This window comes from Stegostoma tigrinum, chromosome 12 (genome assembly GCF_030684315.1).
Source record: "Stegostoma tigrinum isolate sSteTig4 chromosome 12, sSteTig4.hap1, whole genome shotgun sequence".
Classification (NCBI taxonomy): domain Eukaryota; kingdom Metazoa; phylum Chordata; class Chondrichthyes; order Orectolobiformes; family Stegostomatidae; genus Stegostoma; species Stegostoma tigrinum.
The window spans coordinates 79,490,031-79,511,954 of record NC_081365.1 but is presented as its reverse complement, the minus strand read 5'-3'; the positions used below and the strand labels follow the sequence as shown (position 1 = coordinate 79,511,954).

The 21,924-nt window shown below is 42.2% G+C and overlaps 1 protein-coding gene across 2 annotated transcripts in view; it reads left to right on the top strand.

Moving 5' to 3' along the window:
• Nucleotides 1-21,924, top strand: part of vwa8 (von Willebrand factor A domain containing 8) — a 354,489-nt gene that overhangs the window by 312,447 nt on the left and 20,118 nt on the right. For both annotated transcript variants that reach the window (XM_059650499.1, XM_059650498.1), the window contains 2 exons: nt 8,982-9,107; nt 14,930-15,088. In XM_059650499.1, coding sequence (XP_059506482.1) covers nt 8,982-9,107; nt 14,930-15,088 — 285 coding nt within the window. The remainder of the gene's footprint in view (nt 1-8,981; nt 9,108-14,929; nt 15,089-21,924) is intronic.

Here is a 21,924-nt window from a genome sequence, read left to right as displayed (position 1 = left end):
AACACCTCACTGCAAGAAAAACATCAGAGAACAAATCCCTCTTAAAGACACAGTACTGTTACACTTGACATTTGCTGCTATGATATCTGTGCATCAGTCCATACCTAGGGGGCACTGTTTTAAAATTAGTTGGTCACATTAACGTGAACGTAGCACTTAATAGCAGACATGAGGGGATTTTTTTTTCTCTGTCTCAGAGTTGTAGGATTTTGGAAATCTTTGCCTCAGAAGGCAGTGGAGGCAGGGTCATAGAATATTTTTAAAGCAGAGTCAGATAGATTTTTGTTAGGTGGGCAATCAAGGGTTTTCAGGGATAGATGGGAATGTGGAATTCAGAATCCATCCAGATGAGCCATGATTGTATTGAATGCCAGAGTAGGCTTAAAGGGTCTATTGACCTACTCTGCTCCTATGTTGTATGTTTGCAGTTATCCCACCCAAAGTCCTCCTACAAATCCAGCCCCATCACCCACAAACTTTTAACTAAATTAGTTTTGAATCTTTTAAATGTTCAAATACAACCATCAGGGGCAGAAACGATGTAACCTGCTGTCAAGGTGTTGAGAAAACAAGGTGTAGAGCTGGATGAACACAGCATACCAAGCATCATCAGAGAAGCAGGAAGGCTGATGTTTCTGGCCTAGACCCTTCTTCAGAAAGGTGTTGAATTATGCTGCTGATGTGACCTGTAATGCACTGCAAATTTCCTTAGATACAGAGAGAGATGAAGAATTAACAGAGTAACTTTGGAATTTCTCAGTAGAAGCACCAGTCTGAGATTGGCACACGTTGTCTTTATAGAAGTTCAGGAATCTTAAAGGGCTTCTTAATGGATTATCAAGTGAAACATAACCATGTATGGATGTTGAAAGCAAAGACTAGACAGTCTTGAACCTGCCAACAATTGGTGGTGAAATTGAGGGAAAAATGAAAGAGGAGAAACAGATGGTGGATAACATTGAGAAATGGACTGAGGAAGGCTGAAAGAAAGCCAGGGAAGAAGTAAGAGGACATTAGTGGCCCCATCAAGTCCAGGGTGACAATGAACAATTTCAAAGATGATGAGATAGTTGGAAAACATGGATGTCGTCACTGGAGTAAAGGTAAAATAAGGATCCAATATTAGACCAGAAATAACAAAAAGAATATTTTATAATTTCACAGAATGCAGGCACTACTGGCTGAGATAGCATTTATTTCCCAACTTTAATTGCCCTGGAGAAGATGGTGATGAGCTGCATTCTTGAAGTGCTGCACTCCATGTGTTATTGGTAGACCTCCACTGCAGTTATGGGAAGAATTCCAGAATTGTGATCCAGGAACAGTGATATCATTTCAAGCAATGCGAATGACTCCCCTTTGCCTTCTGAAATGGCCAAAGAAGCCGCTCAGTTGTGTCAAACTGCTACAAACTCTGATAAAGAAATAATACTGGATGGACCACCTGGTATCAATCTCAGCAACGGAAATGACAACAATAAACTCGGGGACAGCAGCAGGACAGGTCCAGCAGAGGTGATTATACAGTGGTATACTGCTGATAGGAAGTTGTACTGAAGGACTGCAGCGATTTAAGAAGGCAGGTCTGCACCACCTTTTCAAGGCTAACTAGGGGATGGGCAATAAATGCTGGAGAGAAAGTGACACCCATGTCCCATGAGTGAATTAATAAAAAAGACCCAGATTTTTTGCTGAACAGAAAGTTTTTGTTCTTGTGTTGATGGAAGTTGAGCAATAGGGATTGAATTGCCTGGTAATTTGAATTTTCCACTGGAACCCTCCTAAAGTCTTTATTTAGCTTAAGAGAATTCGATGAGTTTTGATTAAGTACAACAGTTACTTCGGAAAAGTTGAAAAAGTAAATACATTGTCTAGTTAGTGCTTGACCAATTATTTAACTGACCTCATATTTACCTCACACAGGCCAAGTAACCACCCCAGAATCTTTACACCCTCCAGACCCTGACCCACCACTTACCCCAGGATTCATCCTGAAACCTTAACCATTGGGCCTGACACCACCCTTGATGCCAAACGCTGAGCGTTTAGACTGGACCCTACCAATCCCAATTTCTCTGTCCCATCCTGACCTACCTAAAGAATCACCTACTTTCATTGCCACCCTGTGCCCTGGAGTTCTTTCTCTTACTCATCTGGCATCCTACTCCTAACCCCTACACCCCCAGCTGGCACCCTACCATGCAGTTACCCTCACCTCAGACTTACCAAATGTATATGCTGTTTGTCAGCAGCTGTCAAAATGACTGTCTGAACCTTTACATTTCAGAATACGGCAACTGATTGCTGTGAAAAGAGGGTGTGGTTTGCCTCCTTCTGACTGTTCTGTGCTATGCAAGACCTGTCAGAATGAAAAAAAAACTCCATATTGCTGAGCAAGACCTGAGTAGAATCCCCTGTCAGAACTGCAGAGCTCCCTTCATTTGTGAAAGAAAAGTGTAGGAGTCCCATCTGCATGGGAATTGCTTGACTGGACCTGCACCAGCTAGCGATGGAAAAACACACTTGACCTCATCCTCACCAAGCTCCCTGTAGCAGAATCTCTTTCTTTATTCATTCACAGAATGTAGACATCACTGGATAGGCAGCATTTATTGCCCACCCTTATTGCCCAGAGGGCAGTTATGAGCCAATCACATTGCTGTGGCTCTGGAATCACATGTAGACCAGACCAGGTAAGGATGGCAGTTTCTTTCCCTAAAGGACATTAATGAACTAGATGGGTTTTTCTGACAATCAGCAGTGGATTCATGGTCATCATTAGACTCTTAATTCCAGATATTTTATCGAATTCAAATTCCACCATCTGCTATGGCAGGATTCAAACCAGGTCCCCAGAACATTATCTGGGTCTGTGGATTAACAGCCCAGCAATAATACCACTAGGTCATCGCCTCCCTAATGCATCTGTCTGTAACAGTGCTGTCAGAGAGACCAGCTCATCCTTGTGGAAACCAAGACCCACCTAGACATAGATGAAACCCTGAATTGTGTAATGTGGCACAGTTACCATGCTCAATGATAGTAGGAACTGCAGATGCTGGAGGTACTGAGTTAACACGGTGTAAAGCTGCATGAGCACAGCAGGACAAGCAGCATCAGGAGCAGGAAGGCTGACGTTTCGGGGTTAGACCCTTCTTCAGAAAAATGAAGGGGTTAGGGTTAAGGTTAGGGTTAGGATTAGGGTTTCCTGTTCCCGGCCTGCTGTGTTCATCCAGCTCGATACCTTGTTAGCTCTCTACCATGCTCAATGACAAAGATTTTGCACAAATCTAGCAATTTGATGAGGTTCTACAGACCATCAACATCAGAATTGTATTCAAGCACAATCCATAACCTCCCAACCTGACATACCCCTCTCCCCACTGGACCGTTGCCATGAAGCTATGTAATCAATAATGGTTCAATGAAGAGTGAAGGAGGGCATGCCAGGAGTAACAGCTGGCATATCTAAAGATGAGCTTTTAACCAAGTGAAGCCATAAAACAGGACTATTTGCAGGCCAAACACTGTATGCTGCATGAGATGTGCAAACCCACAACCAGTGGACCAGATCGTTCTATAGCCCTACAACCTTCCATCACGAATAGTGGTGGAGAATTAAACAACCCGGCACATCAGTGGAAAAGACGAGGCTGAAACATTTATAACAATCTGCAGCCAGAAATGCAAAGTGGACGAGTTGTCTCACCCTCCTCCAGTGATGCCCAGTATCACAGTTGCCAACATTCAGGTAATTTGATTTATCCCATGTGATTATCAAGAAACAGTTGGAACCACTGGATACTGCAAAGGCAGTGGGTCCTGTAATATTCAAGCTATAGTACTGAAGGCATGTTCCAAAACTTGCCTCATCCCTAGCCAGTCTGGTTTAGTATAGCTCCAGCACTAGTATCTACCCAACAGCATGGAAAATTGCCCAAGTATGTTCTCTACACAAAAAGCAGGGCAAATCTAGCACAGCTAATAACCAGCCAGCATTCCACTGTTGATCATCAGAAAAGTCATTAACAGCAGTACCTGTCATGCCTGACACACAAGACAATGGTTGTGGTTGTTGGAAGTGAGTCATTTCAGCTCCAGGACATCTCTGCGGGAGTTCCTCAGGGTAGTGTCCTACCATCTCCAGCTGCTTCATTAATGACCTTCCTTCCATCATAAGGTCAGAAGTGGGATGTTCGGGCAGTGTTCAGCACCACCCACAATTCCTCTGATGCTGAAGTGATCCATATCTTCACAGCAGCCTATTCGGAACCTCCTGTCTATCTATGAAAAGCTCTTTTAAGTATATCGTAGACCTTCTCCCTGATATTTATAGCCACTGGTCCATGCACAAATTACCACTGTGATCCTTAATGGATCCTACTTTTTCCCTTGATATTCTTTTATCCTTAATCTATTTCTAAAAGAACTTGGGAGTTTCCTTTATTTTAGTTGCCATATTCTAAGCCGTTGCTTCTTTCAGCAGTTGTTATTCAGGCATTAGACTGAGCAAGGAGTGAAAGAGTCAGGCATTTGTTTTGTGTTAGCCATTATGATCAAGATATTTATTAAGATACTTATGTGCTTTGATTTAAAACAAAATTGCAAGGCGTGTTTTCAAAATGATTGGAATGGACTGGAGTGGCAGAGCAAACTTGAGGGGCTGAATGGCCTACTCCTATGCTCTCGTCAATGAATAAAAGCACAGAAGTAATCAGATCAAAACAGCCAACTGAATGGCTGCATATTATTAACACATAGATAAACACGTAGACTGGGTAATTACCCTGAGGTAACCATTAATAAGTAAGTGTTTTGAAGTCTTGGAGTTGAATAGTAGGACAGACCTTGATGTTCATACACCCCGATGATGAGAAGTCATTATCGAACAGAAGCTGCCTTCAGGCTGGAGCGACCACCAGCTCAGTACTGAAAGCTAGTCATGTGCAGCTGGAAAATAAACACCAACTGGGACTTCTGTTAACGGTGTATCTGTCATCTCTTGAACTGTTTGCCATCATGCCCCCACCTGCCTCAAAACATCACAATGCACTACAAGCTTCTAACAGCAGAAGTAAGATAACCTGTCATTATTTTAATGTAAAGCACCTAATCAGGTTGTTGAAAGTTTGGGAGGGGACTGCTGTCATGAAGCCTGGGAGTTGCAATTCACTTTCATTGACATTCCCTCCTCCACTTGATGTAATCTTGAGTGTAGTCAGCTGCAGCCCCGTTTCCATTGAGAGTGTTGCACACAAGAGGTTACTCTGGGTTACAAGCCTGTGGTTACTGCGCCTCAGTTTAAACTGTTTCCACGGCATTGAAGATCTCTAGATAATGACAACAAGTTACAAGCGTTCTTTGTATTCTGAGCAAAGACAGTAAAATGTCAGCACTCAGTTCCGTTTTCTATCCAGTGTTATGAGCAGATTATACACTGATACATCCAGCTGATCCACTTTAACTGAAACACAATAGCCCCTAGTAACCCTCCACATCTGCTGTTGGCTTAATGGGTGTCAGCATCTAAATAATCAGTCTCTTTCCCACACTGTACCATTTACAGCAAAGAAAGAGACCACTCTGTTCATTGAGCCTGTGCCAATGCTAGTTCATTTGCTGGAGATGTGTAGTTCGATTTCCTGACCTTTCTTCATGTCATTTTTTGTCTTTACTATTCAAATACTAATCCAATTCACCTCAAGTTCCAAGCTCCCATCCTACACCAGAATAGCACTGCTGGTGAACTTCCTTTATCTCTTCTCATGAAGTCTGTACCTTGTTGTGCCGTGAATTACAAATAAATATTTGATGGCTACAAGTCGGAAACAGAATTTTGCCCTTAGAAATCTGGCACACTCAGCCTTAAGGGACAAATTTGGGTATTTAACAAGAAAATGTGAATTTTCAGTTCTGTAAGGACACAAGAACTGGGTGCAGAAGTAGGCAATTCAGCATTTTGAGTCTGTTTCTGCCTGCCGCACAGTATCTGTCACAACTTCGCCCTGTCCCAAAGTGTTTTACAAGCAACGAAGTGTGTTTGAAACATGATCATTGTTGTGAAGTATGAAACTTGGTTGCCAACCTCTACACTGAAAAATCCCACAATCAGCAATGTGATAATGGCCAGCTTGCTGTGTGTATGATTATATTGCAATGACCAGCCAATCTTTCTTCTCAAGCACTATTTTGAATGTTAGACTTAAAGGACTTCTGTGCTCTGCTTTGAAATATTGACATTGGATCATTTATTCAGAAGTCTCCTCTGGAAGACTAAGACCGCATCTACAACAATGTGACACTCCTCCAGTACTGTACTGGGAGTTTCAGTGTAAACCTTGTGTCCTGGGTTTGGTTGTGAGATTTGAACCCAGATCTTGATGATTTGGAGGTGAGTGCTACCTACTGAACCACTGCCTCACATGGGCTTCACTTCACAGTTAACAATGGCAAAGGAGGTCTAAGGCGTAATCCTACTGGAGTCTGAGTGACATGTTATGGGAGGCTTTATGGTAGAATTGGATGAGAAGTCAGGTGTAGTCTATCTCACTCTATCATTTGTGGTTTTGCCAAATGGCAATGTGAATTTTGCATTAGGCGTGATGGGTTGACAATTAAGGGGGTTATAACTTTTTAAACAAGGACTAGTTAACACTGCAACTCTCCTCATTAATATTCAGCTTCCTGTCTTACCAAGTGCACTGAACAAGCTTATGTTGAGAATTCTGGACACGGAAGTCAGGACGGGTTTCTGGTGACTTCAGCCCATTGTTTGCTCTGAAGGATGTCTCTGTTGCACGCTGGACACTAACATCTCAGGGCAGCTGTCACAAGTACCCGACGACCATGTACATTGGCAACCAACATGTGTGAGCCTCTGTGTTCCCAACCATTTACAATTCACTTCGGCACTTCAATGCTGCACCAGCAACTCATTGTAATGCTACAATAAGGACACTGAGCCCTCAGGAACATACAGTCAGCTCACGGACTGGATCAGGCAGCATCTCTAGGCTGTTCGCATGCTCTCGTCGTGCTCACTCCCTCTGAGACTACCTGGATGGTCTCAGCATCCCTTCCTTGCATTGCCTCGCCTCTTTAGCCAAAGATACCAGACCTCTGTTACTTCTTAGTTGCTTAGCGCAGGCACAAAACCAAGAAGGTAGTCATGGTTATCAGCAGGCCTCAATCAGGTTTCAGTCACGGGCTCCTGGCATACTAAGTCAGGGCAGCCTCAGATACAGGTCCAGAGGCTTTGACACAGTCAGTCAGCTGCTCAATGCAGGCAGAGTCAGGACCTTCTCATTAGAGGTGAAGAGCCAAATGACAGGCAGTCCGCCACCCACCATGTCTCTTTCTGTCTGACTGTGGTCTGTGTTCCTCCTGAATGAGAGAGAAGCAGGTATTACAGGAGATGAAAGTGGCTGAGACAGCTGTTACTGTTGCTGCAGATGCGTAGATGTTCCAAGTGAGTGAGTAGGCAGTGCAGAAAGCATGCAGGGTTAGTGGTGTTGGAGGCTGGTGTGAGTGAAGAAGGTGTTGCGGGCATTAGTGAGAATGACACAGTATGTGCCCTAGTGGGGAGGTGGGTACAGTAACAGAGATGGAAAGACTATGTCTTAATATGGTGGCTGTTTTTTATTTATTTATTCACGGGATATGGGCATCCTTTGCTGATTACTATTCAATGCCTGTCCATAGTTGCTCTCAAGTAGGTGGTGGTGAGCTGCCTCCTTGAACCACTGTAGTCCATGTGCTGCAGCTTGACCACAGCGCCACTTACACTGGTGAATTGTAGAAAGTCACTTAACTCGCTTTGTATAATGTTAGGCATTCCTCCAGGCGATGAGTCTGCACTGGCCAGTTGACAACCTCAGACCACTCTGGCATGATCTGTGTTAGACTATCCACAACCGATCCTGGAAATCCTCTGAAGAAATCTATCCAGCAGGACTATTGCGTGCCTGCCTGCAAAGAGGAGTAGCAATTCCACACTGTCTGCCATTTCTAGGGGAAACACCGGGAACCCTGAAATTTAGCTCTGAACTGATAGAGCTTGCCTGGGTGTACAATGGCCTTTTCAGTATCTCGTTGGTGTATGGGATTCTGGTCAATCCCAGGAGCTCTCAGCAGCAGCAAACTGTAGCAAGGTGCATGGTAAAATGGGGCTATAATTGGACCTGAGGGGTGTCATGGGGCATGATAGGTAGTTAACAAGGTGAGCTTGATAAGATTTGATGAAAAAAAAACACATTAGGCCTCATGGCAAGAAACCCTCCAAAAACAATTGCACAACTCAATTCGTCAAAAATGCAAGATTCATCCCTTGGTCTTTTACTTTAATCTGTGTTAAAGTTAATTTTATTCCATTGAATACAGGTAGTCATCTCATGCATAAGTGAATACTGACTGTTCTGAAGGAAGCTGCTAGAATTTTTTTTAGTATTTGTTCACAGGGTGTGGGTGTCTCAAGGGCAATAAGTGCTGACCTCGACAGACAAGCTCACTTCCCATGAACAAGTATAACAATAACCCTTACTCACTGTGTGTCTGGCCATTCTTAGTTTGGCTAACGCTATGTGAAAGGTAGATAGTGTAGATATATTTAAGGTGAAGCCGGATGAGTACATGACAGAAAACAGGAGTTGAAGGATGTGCTGATAAGATAAGATGAAGATTGAAGGATCAAGCCTTGCTTAGAGTATAAATACCAGCACGGATCTGATGGACTGAGTGACCTACTTCCGTGTTCTCCATTCTATGCAATTAGCAGTTCTGACTGTATTTGGATACCACAAACATTTCAATAGATGAAAATGTACTTTGGAACTTGTTTAATCAACTTCCATTTGTGCATTCATATAATCATTCAATAAATAAAAACAAAGCACTTTGTAAAATGCATCTAATTCAAACAAAGTGTGTGGCTATGTAACTGAACAGAATTTCACCAAATACCCCTCACTTCATGTCTTTAACAGGCCAAGGGCAAAGAGAGGCAATGGCTGCGACACCAGTCTATTGGAGAACTCGACGACACCAAAATAATTGATGGCTTGACAGGAGAGAAGGCAATTTATAAACGTAGAGGGGAGTTGGAGCCTGAGGTGAGTCTGAGGAAAGAAGGAAAGCAGTTTAACTAATGTGGTTAAGTATTGACTGCCATTTCCTGTGGGATGGGCTGAAGCTCAACAGTCTTGCCGCGGTTGTATTAATGGCATCTTTCCTACACATGCTGCACTACTGAACTACTGCACGACTCAATAATACACCCCTCCCTGGGTGTGAAATATAATGTCAGAAAACCCTGCTTATTCATTTTATTAAGCCACAGAATGGAGGAATATTCACCCCTACAGTTTCTGTCCCTCCACAACCTGTCACTACATCAATTGTCATATGACCCCTCCACAATATTTCGCATATCTTCAAATGTTTAGCCAAATTGGTAAATAGCCTGCAAATCATTGTAGGCTAAATCTTACAGGAAAATAGTCATGCATGCCATTAATGTACAAATCAGTAAGTGTGTTGAGGGCAAGAAGAGATACTTTATAAATTACAATTCTCCAGAGCCTGTTGTTTGATTTGTGACAGTCCACACAAACAGCACCCCGTCTTTAGCATTCCTGTTATTTTTAAGAGCTGGTTGAGTTTGCACATTAGTTCTTCATTAAACTGATTTTAATTAGTTTTAGTATAAATAACAAAGTGATTACTGCTGCAGTGCTAATCACAGAATTGTTATGATGTGTTGAAGGCCATTCAATTGCTCTGATCTAGAAAGGTAACTAAATTGTTCAGTCTCAGATTTTAAAAAAATAAAATTTAAAAGGAACTTTATAGTGCAGCATTGGAATGGGCACTTCAGCCCACAATGAACATGATGCCATATTAAACTAAACACTTCTACATACCCTTGGTCAATATCCCTCTGCTCCTTGCATACCCATGTGCTTAGCTAAAAGCCTCTTAAAAGCCTCTGTTGTATTGGCCTCCACCACCACGTCTGGCAGCACATTCCTGACTCCTACCACACTCTCTGTCTAAAAAAACCTTGCCCCTCACATCTCCTTTGAACTTCCCCATCTCACCTTAAATGCTTTCCCCGAGTATTACACATTGCAACTCTGGGGAAAAGGTTCTGAAAGTCAACCCGAACTATGCACCTCATAATTTTACAGATTTCAGTCAAATCTCCTCCAGCCTCTGCCACTCCAGAAAAAACAACTCTAGATTTTTCTAGTTTCTCCTTACAGCTCAATATCATCTAATACAGACAACATCTTGGTAGCTATGTTTTTCTAATTTGTTTATTGGATGTGGGAATTGCTGGTTATGGCAACATTTATGGGCCATTCCCAGTTGCTGAGAGGGAGGTTGAGAGTTAACCACAATATTGAGGGCCTGGAGTCACATATAGGCCAGATCAGTTAAGGACAGCAGATTTTATTCCCTAAAAGACAGTGAACCAGATGGAGTTTTATAATAATTGACTGGTCACTGTTATATCAGTTCACTCAGGTATTTATTGAATTCAGATTTTATTATCTGCCACAGTAGGATTTAAACCCATATCCCCAAAACAATAGCCTGTGATATGAATTACTAGTCCACTGATATTATTACTACACCACTGTCTTCCCAGGTTTAAGGTATTTAAGGTAATTTGACAAAAGATGCCACACAATCATGAGGAAAAATCTTTTCAAGCAATGATTAGGGTAAAGTCTGGAATATACTGCTTAAGAGTGTCTTTTTTAACTCATTGAAGGGATGTGCATGTCTCTGGCTGAGCCCTAATTTCCCTTGAGAAAGTGGCGATGAGCTGCTTTCTTGAACCACTGCCATCCATGGGAGGTGGTTGTGCACACAATGCTGTTAGAGAGTGCGTTCCAGGATTTTAACCCAGTGGCACTGAAGGAATGATAATATATTTCCAAGTTGGGATGGTGAGAATCTTGGAACTTAATATGCAATGAGGCGTCCAATATGTCGGCTGCTCTCGTCCATTATGTGGTGGAAGCGGATTCAATTGAGGCACTTGAGGGGCAATTGGATTATTAGAAGGAAGAATATCTTTCTTACTCTCCATCTTTTTCACTAATTCTTCACTCTGATTCACCTGATCTCCTCCTCCATTGTTTCTCTGTTTCTTGCTTAACGAAGAAGAAAATGGTTTACAAGTTGTATGGTTCAGGAAAAGGATCTAATTAGCTAGTCATCCCATGGTTACTATTTCCAGCAAGACTTTGGGCCAGTCATTCTCCATTAAGCAGTAGTCACAAGACAGCCAAAATGAAACAGTTTGATTCCTGCCGACAAACAGAAAGTACAAAAACAAAAATTACTGGAAAAGCTCATCAGGTCTGGCAACATCTGTGAAGAAAAAATCAGAGTTAACATTTTGTGTCCAGCGATCCTTCCTCAGAGTTCCAGAAACATTAACTCTGATTTTTTTCTTCACAGATGCTGCCAGACCTTGAACATAGAACAGTACAGGCCCTTTGGCCTACGATGTTGTGCTGACCTATTAGCCTACTAAGATCACTCTATCATGCATACCCTACATTTTACTATCCTCCATGTGCCTCTCCAAGAGTCACTTAGAAGTCTCTAAAGTATCTGCCTCCACTGACACGGCCAGCAGTGCATTCCACATACCCATCACTCTCTGTGTGAAGAACCTACCTCTGACATCTCCACTATACCTTCCTCCAGTCACCATAACATTATGCCCTCTTGAAGTAGTCATTTTCACCATGGGAAAGAATCTCTGGCTATCCACTCTATCTAGTCCTCTCATCATTTTGTAAACCTCTATCAAGTCACCTCTCATCCATCTTCGCTCCAATGAAAAAAGCCTAGATCCCTCAATCTTTCCTCATAAGACCTGCGCTCCAGTCCAGAAAGCATCCTGGTAAATCTCCTCTGTACACTCTCTAAAGCTTGCACGTTTTCTCGATAATGAGGTGACCGGAACTGAACACAATATTCCAAGTGTGGTCTAACCAGAGTTTTATAGAGCTGCAGCATAACCTCATGGTTCTTAAACTCAATTCCCCGTCAATGAAAGCTAACACACCATACGCTTTCTTTACAAACCTATCAACTTGGGTAGCAACTTTGAGGGATCTATGGATGTGGACGCCAAGATCCCTCTATTCCTCCACACTGCCAAGAATCCTGCCATTAATCGTTTATTCTGCATTCAGATTTGACCTTCCAAATTGAATCACTTCACACTTTTATGTGAGCTGAGCTTGTCCAGAAAATTCTGTTTTTGTACCTGATTTACAGCATCAGCTGTTCTTTCAGTTTGACAAACAGAAAGTGTTATTCTGGCCTCAGCAAGATTTGCCAGTTCAACTATGAATGCCACATCTGAAAGAACTTTAATTCAAGTTGTCCTGAGACCTGTTGAAGAAATTTCTAAACTTGACAAGTAACTCAAACAAGGCCAGTTAATGCATTGGTATTTGCTTCAGGTTAAAGACGTTCAAGAATGAGTGAAACATTTGGCTTATTGAACAAAGTGTCTCCTATTATTATTCTCAGACAATAATTGGAAAATGTACTGCCTCTTCATTCAACATTTTAAAGTTACAACTTGTATTCTATAATATTTTATGGTGTTATTACTCATATGAAGTCATTGAATTTGATTTCATTATTTTATTAGCTGCATTTGTTGGCAGTGGAGCAGTGCACAAAGTGTTTTCTTCCCCTAAAAGACTATTTATTGTGAGTCTTTAATTTACCAGAAACAGTGCTCATTCTAATGGAGACCTTTCAGCATCCCAGCTGCATACCCTTGTGAAGCTGGCCCCTCTGGTGCCACACTGAATCGACAGAACAGTTTTACTTCTTTTGTAAGATTTTAACTTTGAAGTTCTGTGACCAAAGGATTTTATCCTATTGTCAGTGACATGTCAGATAAAATTAGCATGCTTTAAACAGTAGGGACCTCTGTTACGAAACAGCCCATAAGGGTAGGCCTAGTGCATTCCCACAGGGAGGAAGAAAAAAATCTGCAGCTGTCTGCCTGTGGACAAGCTTGGCCAGGGCACTGTGTGAATCGGCACATTGAAGGGAATGTGCGGAGGACCTGGAAGTCAAACCAGAAAGCTTTTCTTCAGCCAACTTCTGAAACCTGAAGAAATGAGAATGAGATTGAAGACTTCACTCTGGGAGGAGATAGAGTAACAGAGTCATACAGCACGGAAACAGACTCTTAGGTCCAACCAATCTGTGCGAAAAATAATCCCGTAATAAAAGAGACAACTGTAAATGTGCTATGCTACCAACTTCTATTCGATTTCAGGAGCCAGGATTCTGTGAGGCAGCTCCCTAGTGCTTGTAATGATAAATCCCTTGTTGACTTGTAGGTCCAATCTTAGCAGCACGAGAAACCAGGTCATAGTGACATAAGGCTAGAGACAGACTCACTGGCTCACCCACGTACACTGACTCTCACATTTGCAGTATCTCTCTCACGCTGTGGATCACACAGCATTCTAGCTTAGGTACTGTCTCTGGTTCTCACACTCTCCCTGACTTTCTCTCTTTCTCTGGCTTACACACATCACTCTAGCTCACACACTCTGTCTAACATCATTTAGTTCATGTCCGTTGGCCATTGAGAAGGTGTGGTGAGCTCCCTTCTGGAACTGTGGCAGTGTGCATTTGGTACAGGTGGACCCACAATGCTCTTAGAGAGGGAATCCCATGACTTGGACTCAGTGACAATGAAGAAACAGTGGCATATTTCCAAGTAAAGAGGGGATCTTGCTGATGGTGGTGTTCTGATGTCCTTCCAGAAGGAAGTGGTCGTGAATTTGGAAGATGCACGTTTACACTGATTCTTTCACTTGATAAGTGACAAGGTCTCCCAAAGCAAACTCGTTAAGAGGCTAAGAGCCATCAGAATTCAGGACTGTTTAGCAAATTATACCCAAAATTGCCTTAGCGGCAGGAGGAAAAGGGTGGTGGTCAAAGGGTGTTTTTGTATTTGGAAACTTGTGTCCACTTGCACATTCCAAGTTTGATGCAGGGTCCATTGCTGTTTGTATTGTGCATCAACGATTCAGACATGAATGTAGGAATAAGTACATAGATGACACAAAATTTGGTGGTGTGGTAAGTAGTGAGTAGAAAAGTCTTAGACTACAGGATGATTAGTGAATAGAATTTAATCCTGAAGAGAATGAGATGATGCATTTTGAGAGGACTAAGAGGCAAGGCAGTTCACATTGAATAAGAGCACCCTGGGAAGTACAGAGAATCAGAGGATGTGCATGTCCATAAATCCTTGATAGCTGCAAGACAAATAAGGTAGTTAAGGAGCCATATGGGATACTTGCCTTTATTGGTCAAGGCATTGAATACAAGAGCAAGAAGGTTATGATGAAGCTGCATACGATGTTCGTTAGGCCACAGTTAGACTGTTGTGTGCGCTGTGGTTATCCCACGATAGGAGGGATATGATTGCCTTCAAGAGAGTGCAAAGGAAATTTGTTAGGATTCAACAGGATTTCTCCCACTATAAAGCAACAGCCTGTATTATGGAGTCATTCTTTTGATGTTTTACCTCAAGGGAATGATGCAGATTTCTTTTCCAAATGCTGTAGACTTCCCTGTTGTAATTTGATTTTGTTTTTGTTTGAAATATGTCTGAAATATGAAGCTGATGAATTTTAAGCACTTTTACCCCAACTGCAGCTATCCTTTGGAGTCCTGCAACATTCCAGATGGGTCAGTATAAACCAAACCTTTAGATCACCTGCAGACAGATTGTCGAGAGGTCTTATGGAAGCAGGGGTTGGTGGTCTGTCCTGTAAATGCATTTGTATGCTTGTTTATCTCTTCTTTCGCTGTGTGAATTGTTTGGATTCTGTTCTGACTGACCATGTTTTGCTTGCAACTTCAGCTTGGAAGTCCCCAACAGAAACCCAAGCGTCTGCGGCTTCTGGTGGATGTCTCTGGGAGCATGTACCGCTTCAATGGACTGGACAGCCGGCTAGAGCGCTCCATGGAGGCTGTCTGTATGGTTTTAGAAGCCTTTGAGAATTATGAGCATAAATTTAAGGTAAAGGTCACTCTTAGCGCCAGCAGCCGGTTTGGTGTTTTGGAAAAGTGATGTAAACAAGGGTGTTTTGGAATTTTGCAGCACAGAGGACACCATTCAACCTTTAATGTCTGTGATGTCTCTTTGAAAGATCTGTCAGATAGCGCCCCCCCTCCCTTCCCCCTGCTCTTTCTCCTTAGCCTTGCAGATGCTCTGAAATATTTGTCCCCCTACTCTTTGGAATGTAGATAAATAATCTGCTTCCATTACAGTTTCCTGCCGTATTATCCGACTGAAATAACAAACTGTGTAAGAAAACTGCTCCCCTCCCAAAAGTTTATTTTTGCTATTTCTATATGCCCTCTGGTTACTAGCTCTCCTGTCAGTGAAATATGTATTCTCCAGCAAAACTCCTCACAGTTAATAGACATAGCTTTTTTTTACCAGACCTGTTTTTAGTAACATGAACATAACACTTCAACCATGTATGGAAGGTCTGCATCAAATAATTAAAATTTGAATCTTAATTACAATTATAATCTTGATAACATTCACCTCCACCGCCACCACTGGGGTTCACCGTAACCAGAAACTGAACTAGACCCATATATGGTAAATACTTAGGCTACAAGAGCAGTTATAAGAATCCAGCAGTGGGTAATTCACTACCTGACTCCGCAAAGCTCATCTATCACTTACAAGGCTTCGACACTGCCTTCTAGAGGATAACGAGGAATACGCAGTAAAAGCTGGACCAGCCAATGGCGACTACATCCTGCAGATGAATTTAAAAATCTATGACAATGAATTGCCTAGAGTTGACTTGTACTCTTTTGAATACAGAAGATGAAGGGCAGACCCAGTTCTGATGTTTATGATGATTAACATTGTTCACTTGCTTAGAGAGAACAAGTGTCCTATGGAACTGATCTTCAGACCAAATGGGCATTAAAATTAGAGCTAGGATTTCGGATGTAACACCAGAGACCATGTCTTTACACAAAGCGTACTGTAAGTTTGGATACTTCCCCAGTCCCTCAGAACAAAATCTGCTTAGACTAAGTCAGGTCAAATTTTTAAAGTAAGATTTTTATTGCCCTGAGAGATTAAAGAAGATGGGAACAAGGCAGAAAATGGTGTCAAGATATGTCTGAGCCATGGTCTAATTAAATGGCTGGCAAAGCTCAAAGCCATGTTCCACAGAATTCAGTCCTGTGTCCTCTTATGTTTGTCATTTTATACAAATGATATGGATGAGAATGCAGAAGGCATGGTTAGTAAGTTTGCAGCCAACATTGGTGGCATAGTAGACAGTGAAGAAGGTTCTCTAAAATTGCAAAAAGATCTTGATCAAATAGTCAATGGGCTGAAAAATGGCGGATGGAATTCAAATTGGATGAATGTGAAGTATTGCATTTGGGTACAACAAACAAGAGCAGGACTTACACAATTAACATAGAGCTTTGGGTAATGCTGTAGAACAGACGGACCTAAGGGTTCAGGTGCTTAATTCTTTGAAGTTTGGGTGATTAAAAAGTCATTTGGCGCACTTGACTTCATTGCTCAGTCCTTTGAGGACTGGAGTTGGGACATCATGTTGAGGTTGTACAGGTCATTGGTGAGGCCTCTTCTGGAATACTGTGTCCTGTTAGAGTGGCCCAGTAGTAGGGCAGATATTATTAAGCTGGAGAGGCTTCAGAAGAGATGTACGAGGATGTTGCCGGGTATGGAAGGTTTGGGTTATAAAGAAAGGCTGGATAGGCTGGAACACTGTGGTGTAGGATGTTGACAGGTGACCTGATACAAGCGTATAAAATAATGAGGATTCTCAATAAAGTTAATGGTAGTTGCCTTTTCCCCAGGTTGGGGGATTTCAAGACTAGGGAGCATATTTTTAAGCTGAGAGGAGAGAGCTTTAAAAAAGACGTGTGGGGCAAATTTTTCACGCGAAGGGTGGTTTGCATGTGGAATGAATTTCCTGACGAAGTGGTGGATGTGTGTACAATTACAGCGAGCCAGGAGCAGGCAGGTGGGCCTAGTTTAGTTTGGGATTATGTTGGACCAAAGGGTCTGTTTCCATGCTGTGTGACTGTATGACTTCATGCTGCTGAGTGGCCCAGTCTCCTTCCAAGAGGAATTGTGGAAGTGCAAAGCTCAAATTGGAGCAAGTGATAAACATGAATGTTTTCAGCAGTTGGAAAAGTGCTAAGGACTGTTTACATGCCCCATCCCATATCTCATTCCTCCTATCTAGTGGTATGCTGATGCTCAGTCTTTCAAATGAGATGTTTGACACTTGCTGTCTTTGGTTGGCTGTGCCAAGCAGTGATGTGCTAACCTACGCCCATCCCTCAATCTACACCAGCAAAACAGATGCAGTGGCTTTCCACCTCATTGTTCTTTGTGGGAGCTTGCTATGCACAAATTAGCTGTCACCTTTGTCTCTGAAGGAGTAATGAATACATGTCAAAAGTGAAGTTTTGGCTGCCAAGTGCCTTCAGATCTCAGCCTCAAGTGTTGTAAAATGCTGTTAGATGTTCCCCTGAGGTGTTGAACGCACAAGTTCAGGCAGGTTTGTACAATCAATTGAACTTGATGTCCTCTGCAGCTGTATGCCAGTGATGACTGACAAATGCAAATTGAAATAATAATAAAATTGATTTCAAAAGACTTTAATCGCACAGCCCCCTAAATAAATTTTAAATCATTTTCTTTCCTTTTATTTAGTGTAATGTGCGTTTTTCTGTTCAGAAATCTCTGGTGGCAGGGCAGGTTTTGAAAACAGTTAAGAAAGTGTGCATGATACTGAGCTTCGAAGACAACAACAAGGATGTCATTATTAGATCCTATAGATTGCAGTTGCAGCCTTACCTGGAGACTGTGGACTAAAGTGGATACCATAATTTTGGAAGGATGTTTTTTTCTGATGAAGGGTCTAGGCCCGAAACGTTAGCTTTCCTGCTCCTAAGATGCTGGTTGGCTTGCTGTGTTCATCCAGCTCTACACCTTGTTGTCAGGAATGAGGGTCTTCTGTTATGTGGAGAGGCTGAACAGGTTGGCATTGTTGTTGGAGCAGGGAAGGTCAAGGAGCGTTAAGAAGACATTTTGGTCGAGCAAGTAGGCAGAAACTTTTTTTCTAACAACTAGGTCAATAATTGGAATTAAACTCACAGGCAAAAGATCTTGAGGGATAATGAGATATATCTTCATCAAGATGACGGTGATGGTGTCTGAAGGAGTGCTGAAATCAAGTATTATTTGAAAATTTCGAAAGGTGATTGACCACGTAGGTAAGGAGAACAAATCTGCCAGGGGATGGAGAGGAATACAATAATAGCTACAACAAGCCACGTGCTTCTGTGTACAATTCGTTGGCAGAGGCCAGTCTCAGCCATGTGCACTTGAAATGAGAGCATGAGCTTGACTATTTCTTCTTCATCTACAGACCCTGGTTTGAAAATTGCATTGAGTGTGATCTCCAGTTTTCCTCAGCCTTATTGGGTGAGAAGTGAATTGTACATGCTTAAACTGGTTTTCAACATGCAATCCCAGCTGCTGAGCTCCCGGCCAAACAATGTAGGAGTCGCAGAAGTCGAGATGCAGACAGTATGTTAGTTTATCCCGACTTTCAAACCACACAGGTCACCTCATTCCTTTTCTCACTTGGAACATTCGTTGCCAGCTGTAGTGACCTCCAACTCAGTTGGCATCAAAGCTGTAGTTTCATTCACATAATGGGTAAAGATTAATTAAGTGGATATGGCAGACTGCTGCAAGGAGAAAAATTCTACAGTTTTTGGCTCCAAGGATATGTTCCAATCATTCTGCTTTTATTCAGTCTAATTTAGGTGTGTTGGATGCTGTCACTGGGCAGAAATGAAAGAGTCTGCAGAATTGTTGTCTCTTTTTCTTTCTTCTCTAAGAGGTGGAAGCAAAAGTGGTCTTTCTGCAGTCTGTTTGGAGACTGGGATGCAGTAAAATGCGTAGTGTGCTCATGTGCACACACTGTACTGGGAAGGAACTGAACAGAGCTATTTGCAGCTTGCAGCATCAACAGTGAAAGCTTTCAAGACAGCAAGGGTTGTGCCTGGGATGCACTCCAATGGATTCCATTAAAGAACTGGCTATAAGTGAAGACCGGATTTAAAAGAAAATTCTGAGCCAAAACAAATTCTAAAAGAGCAGTTAGTTCATTTCTTCGAGTGCAGCTTCTCAATCTCAAGTCCCACTTGACCAGTGGTTCAGCCTAATCTGCCATACACAGATGCTTAGGCACACCCACCCACCCAGAAATTTATTGAACTTTGCATTAAGTTTGAGGAAAAGAAATGTGAGTTTAAGACAACATTTTATCATTAAAATTAAGGCAGTTATGAGGGTGTGAAAGCAGAGCTGCCCTAGGTTAATGGATAAGTCAATAGAGAGGCAGTAGCAGACATTTAAAGGATATTTCAAAAATCTCAGAATGATACGTTCTGTTGTTAAATAAAAATGTTGAAGATAGTATCAAACATAAAGAAAAATGGAGTAATTTTACAAAAACAGGTAGTATGTCAGAGGTTTAGACACTATAAGTAACATTAAAGAATGACAAAGTAATGTAGGGAAAAATTAGAGTACTCTGAGAGAAAGCTATCCAGAAAAGTAAAAACAAATAGTAAAAGTTTCTAGAAATACTTAAGGGAAAGAGGAGGCAATTGCGAGCGTTGGTACTATAGAAAATGAGACGAGAGAACTAATCATGGAAAATAAGGAAATGATAGATGAATTTAACAGGCATTTTCATCAGTCTTCAATACTGAGAATACAAATGACATTCTAAAAGAAACAATAAATCAGGAAATGGAAGAGAAGGAGGAACTCAGGAAAGTTACAGTTACCAGAGAAATGGCACTCAGATGGCGTTGAAGCTGTCAACTGACAAGCGCCCTGATCCTGATGGACTTCATCCAACAGTATTAAAAGAAATGGCAAGTGAGATCAAAGAACAAGGAAAATTACAGGACGGGAACAGGCCCTTCAGCCCTCCAAGCTTGTGCCAATCCAGATCCTCTATCTAAACCTGTTGCCATTTTTCCAAGGATCTGTATCCCTCTGCTCCCTGCCCATTCATGTATCTGTCTAGATACATCTTAAATTACACTATCGTTCCCGCCTCTACCACCTCTGCTGGCAACGCATTCCAGGCACCCACCACCCTCTGCATGAAGAACTTTCCATGCATATCTCCCTTAGACTTTTACCCCCTCACCTTGAAATCATGACCTCTAGTAATTGAGTCCCCCACACTGTCTACACTTCAATCAGGTCCCCCCTCAACCTCTGTCTTTCTAATATAAATTATCCTAATCTACTCAACCTCTCTCCATAGCTAGCACCCTCCATACCAGGCAACATCCTGGTGAACCTCCTTTGCACCCTGTCCAAAGTATCCACATCCTTTTGGTAATGTGGCAACCAGAACTGTACGCAGTATTTCAAATATGGCTGAACCAAAGTCCTATACAACTGTAAAATGACCTGACAACTCTTGTATTCAATACCCCATCCAATGAACGAAAGCATGCCAAATGCCTTCTTGACAAGTCTTTGACCTGCGTTGCCACTTTCAGGGTACAATGGACCTGAACACCCAGATCTCTCAGTGCATCAATTTTCCCCAGGGCTTTTCCATTTACTGTATAGTTCGCTCTTGAATTGGATCTTCCACAGTGTATCACCTCGCATTTGCCTGGATTGAACTCCATCTGCCATTTCTCCATCCCAACTCTCCAATCTATCTATATTCTGCTGCATCCTCCAACAGTCCCCTTCACTATCTGCTACTCCACCAATCTTAGTGTCATCTGCAAACTTGCTAATCAGACCATCTATATCTTCCTCCAGACCGTGTATGTATATCGCAAACAACAGTGATCCCAACACTGATCCCTGTGGAACACCACTGGTCACAGTTCTCCATTTTAAGAAACTCCCTTCCACTATAACTCTCTGTCTCCTGTTGCCTAGCCAGTTCTCTAGCCATCTAGCTAGTACACCCTGGACCCCATGCGACTTCACTTTCTCCATCAGCCTACCATGGGGAACCTTATCAAATGCCTTCAGGAAGTCCATGTATATGACGTCCACAGCCCTTCCCTCATCTATCAACTTTGTCACTTCCTCAAAGAATTCTATCACATTGGTAAGCTAACACCTTCCCTGCACACAACTATGTTGCTTATCTTTAATAAGCCCATTTTCTTCCAAATGTAAATAGATCCTATTGCTCAGTAGCTTCTCCACCACTGACATCAGGCTGACCAGTCTATAATTATCTGGATTATCCTTCCTACCCCTTCTTAAACAAGGGGACAACATTAGCAATTCTCCAGTGCTCCAGGACCTCACCCGTGCTCAAGGATGCTGCAAAGATATCTGTTAAGGCCCTAGCTATTTCCTCTCTCACTTCCCTCATAACCCCTGGGATAGATTCCATCCAGACCTGGGGACTTGCCCACCTAATGCCTTTCAGAATACTTAACACATTTCCCCTCCTTATGCTGACTTGACCTCGAGTAATCGAATATCTATCATTACCCTCTCCTTGGTGAATACCAACGCAAATAACTCTTTAAGAATCTCACTCATTTTCTCTGATTCCTCACATAACTTGACTCCTCGCATAACTTCCCTCCTTTGTCTTTAAGTAGGCCAACCCTTTCTCTAGTTACCCTCTTGTTTCTTATGTATGAATAAAAGGCTTTGGGATTTTCCTTAACCCTATTTGCTAAAGATATTTCATGACCCCTTTTAGCCCTCTTAATTCCTTGTTTCAGATTGGTCCTGCTTTCCCAATATTCTTCCATTATGTCTAT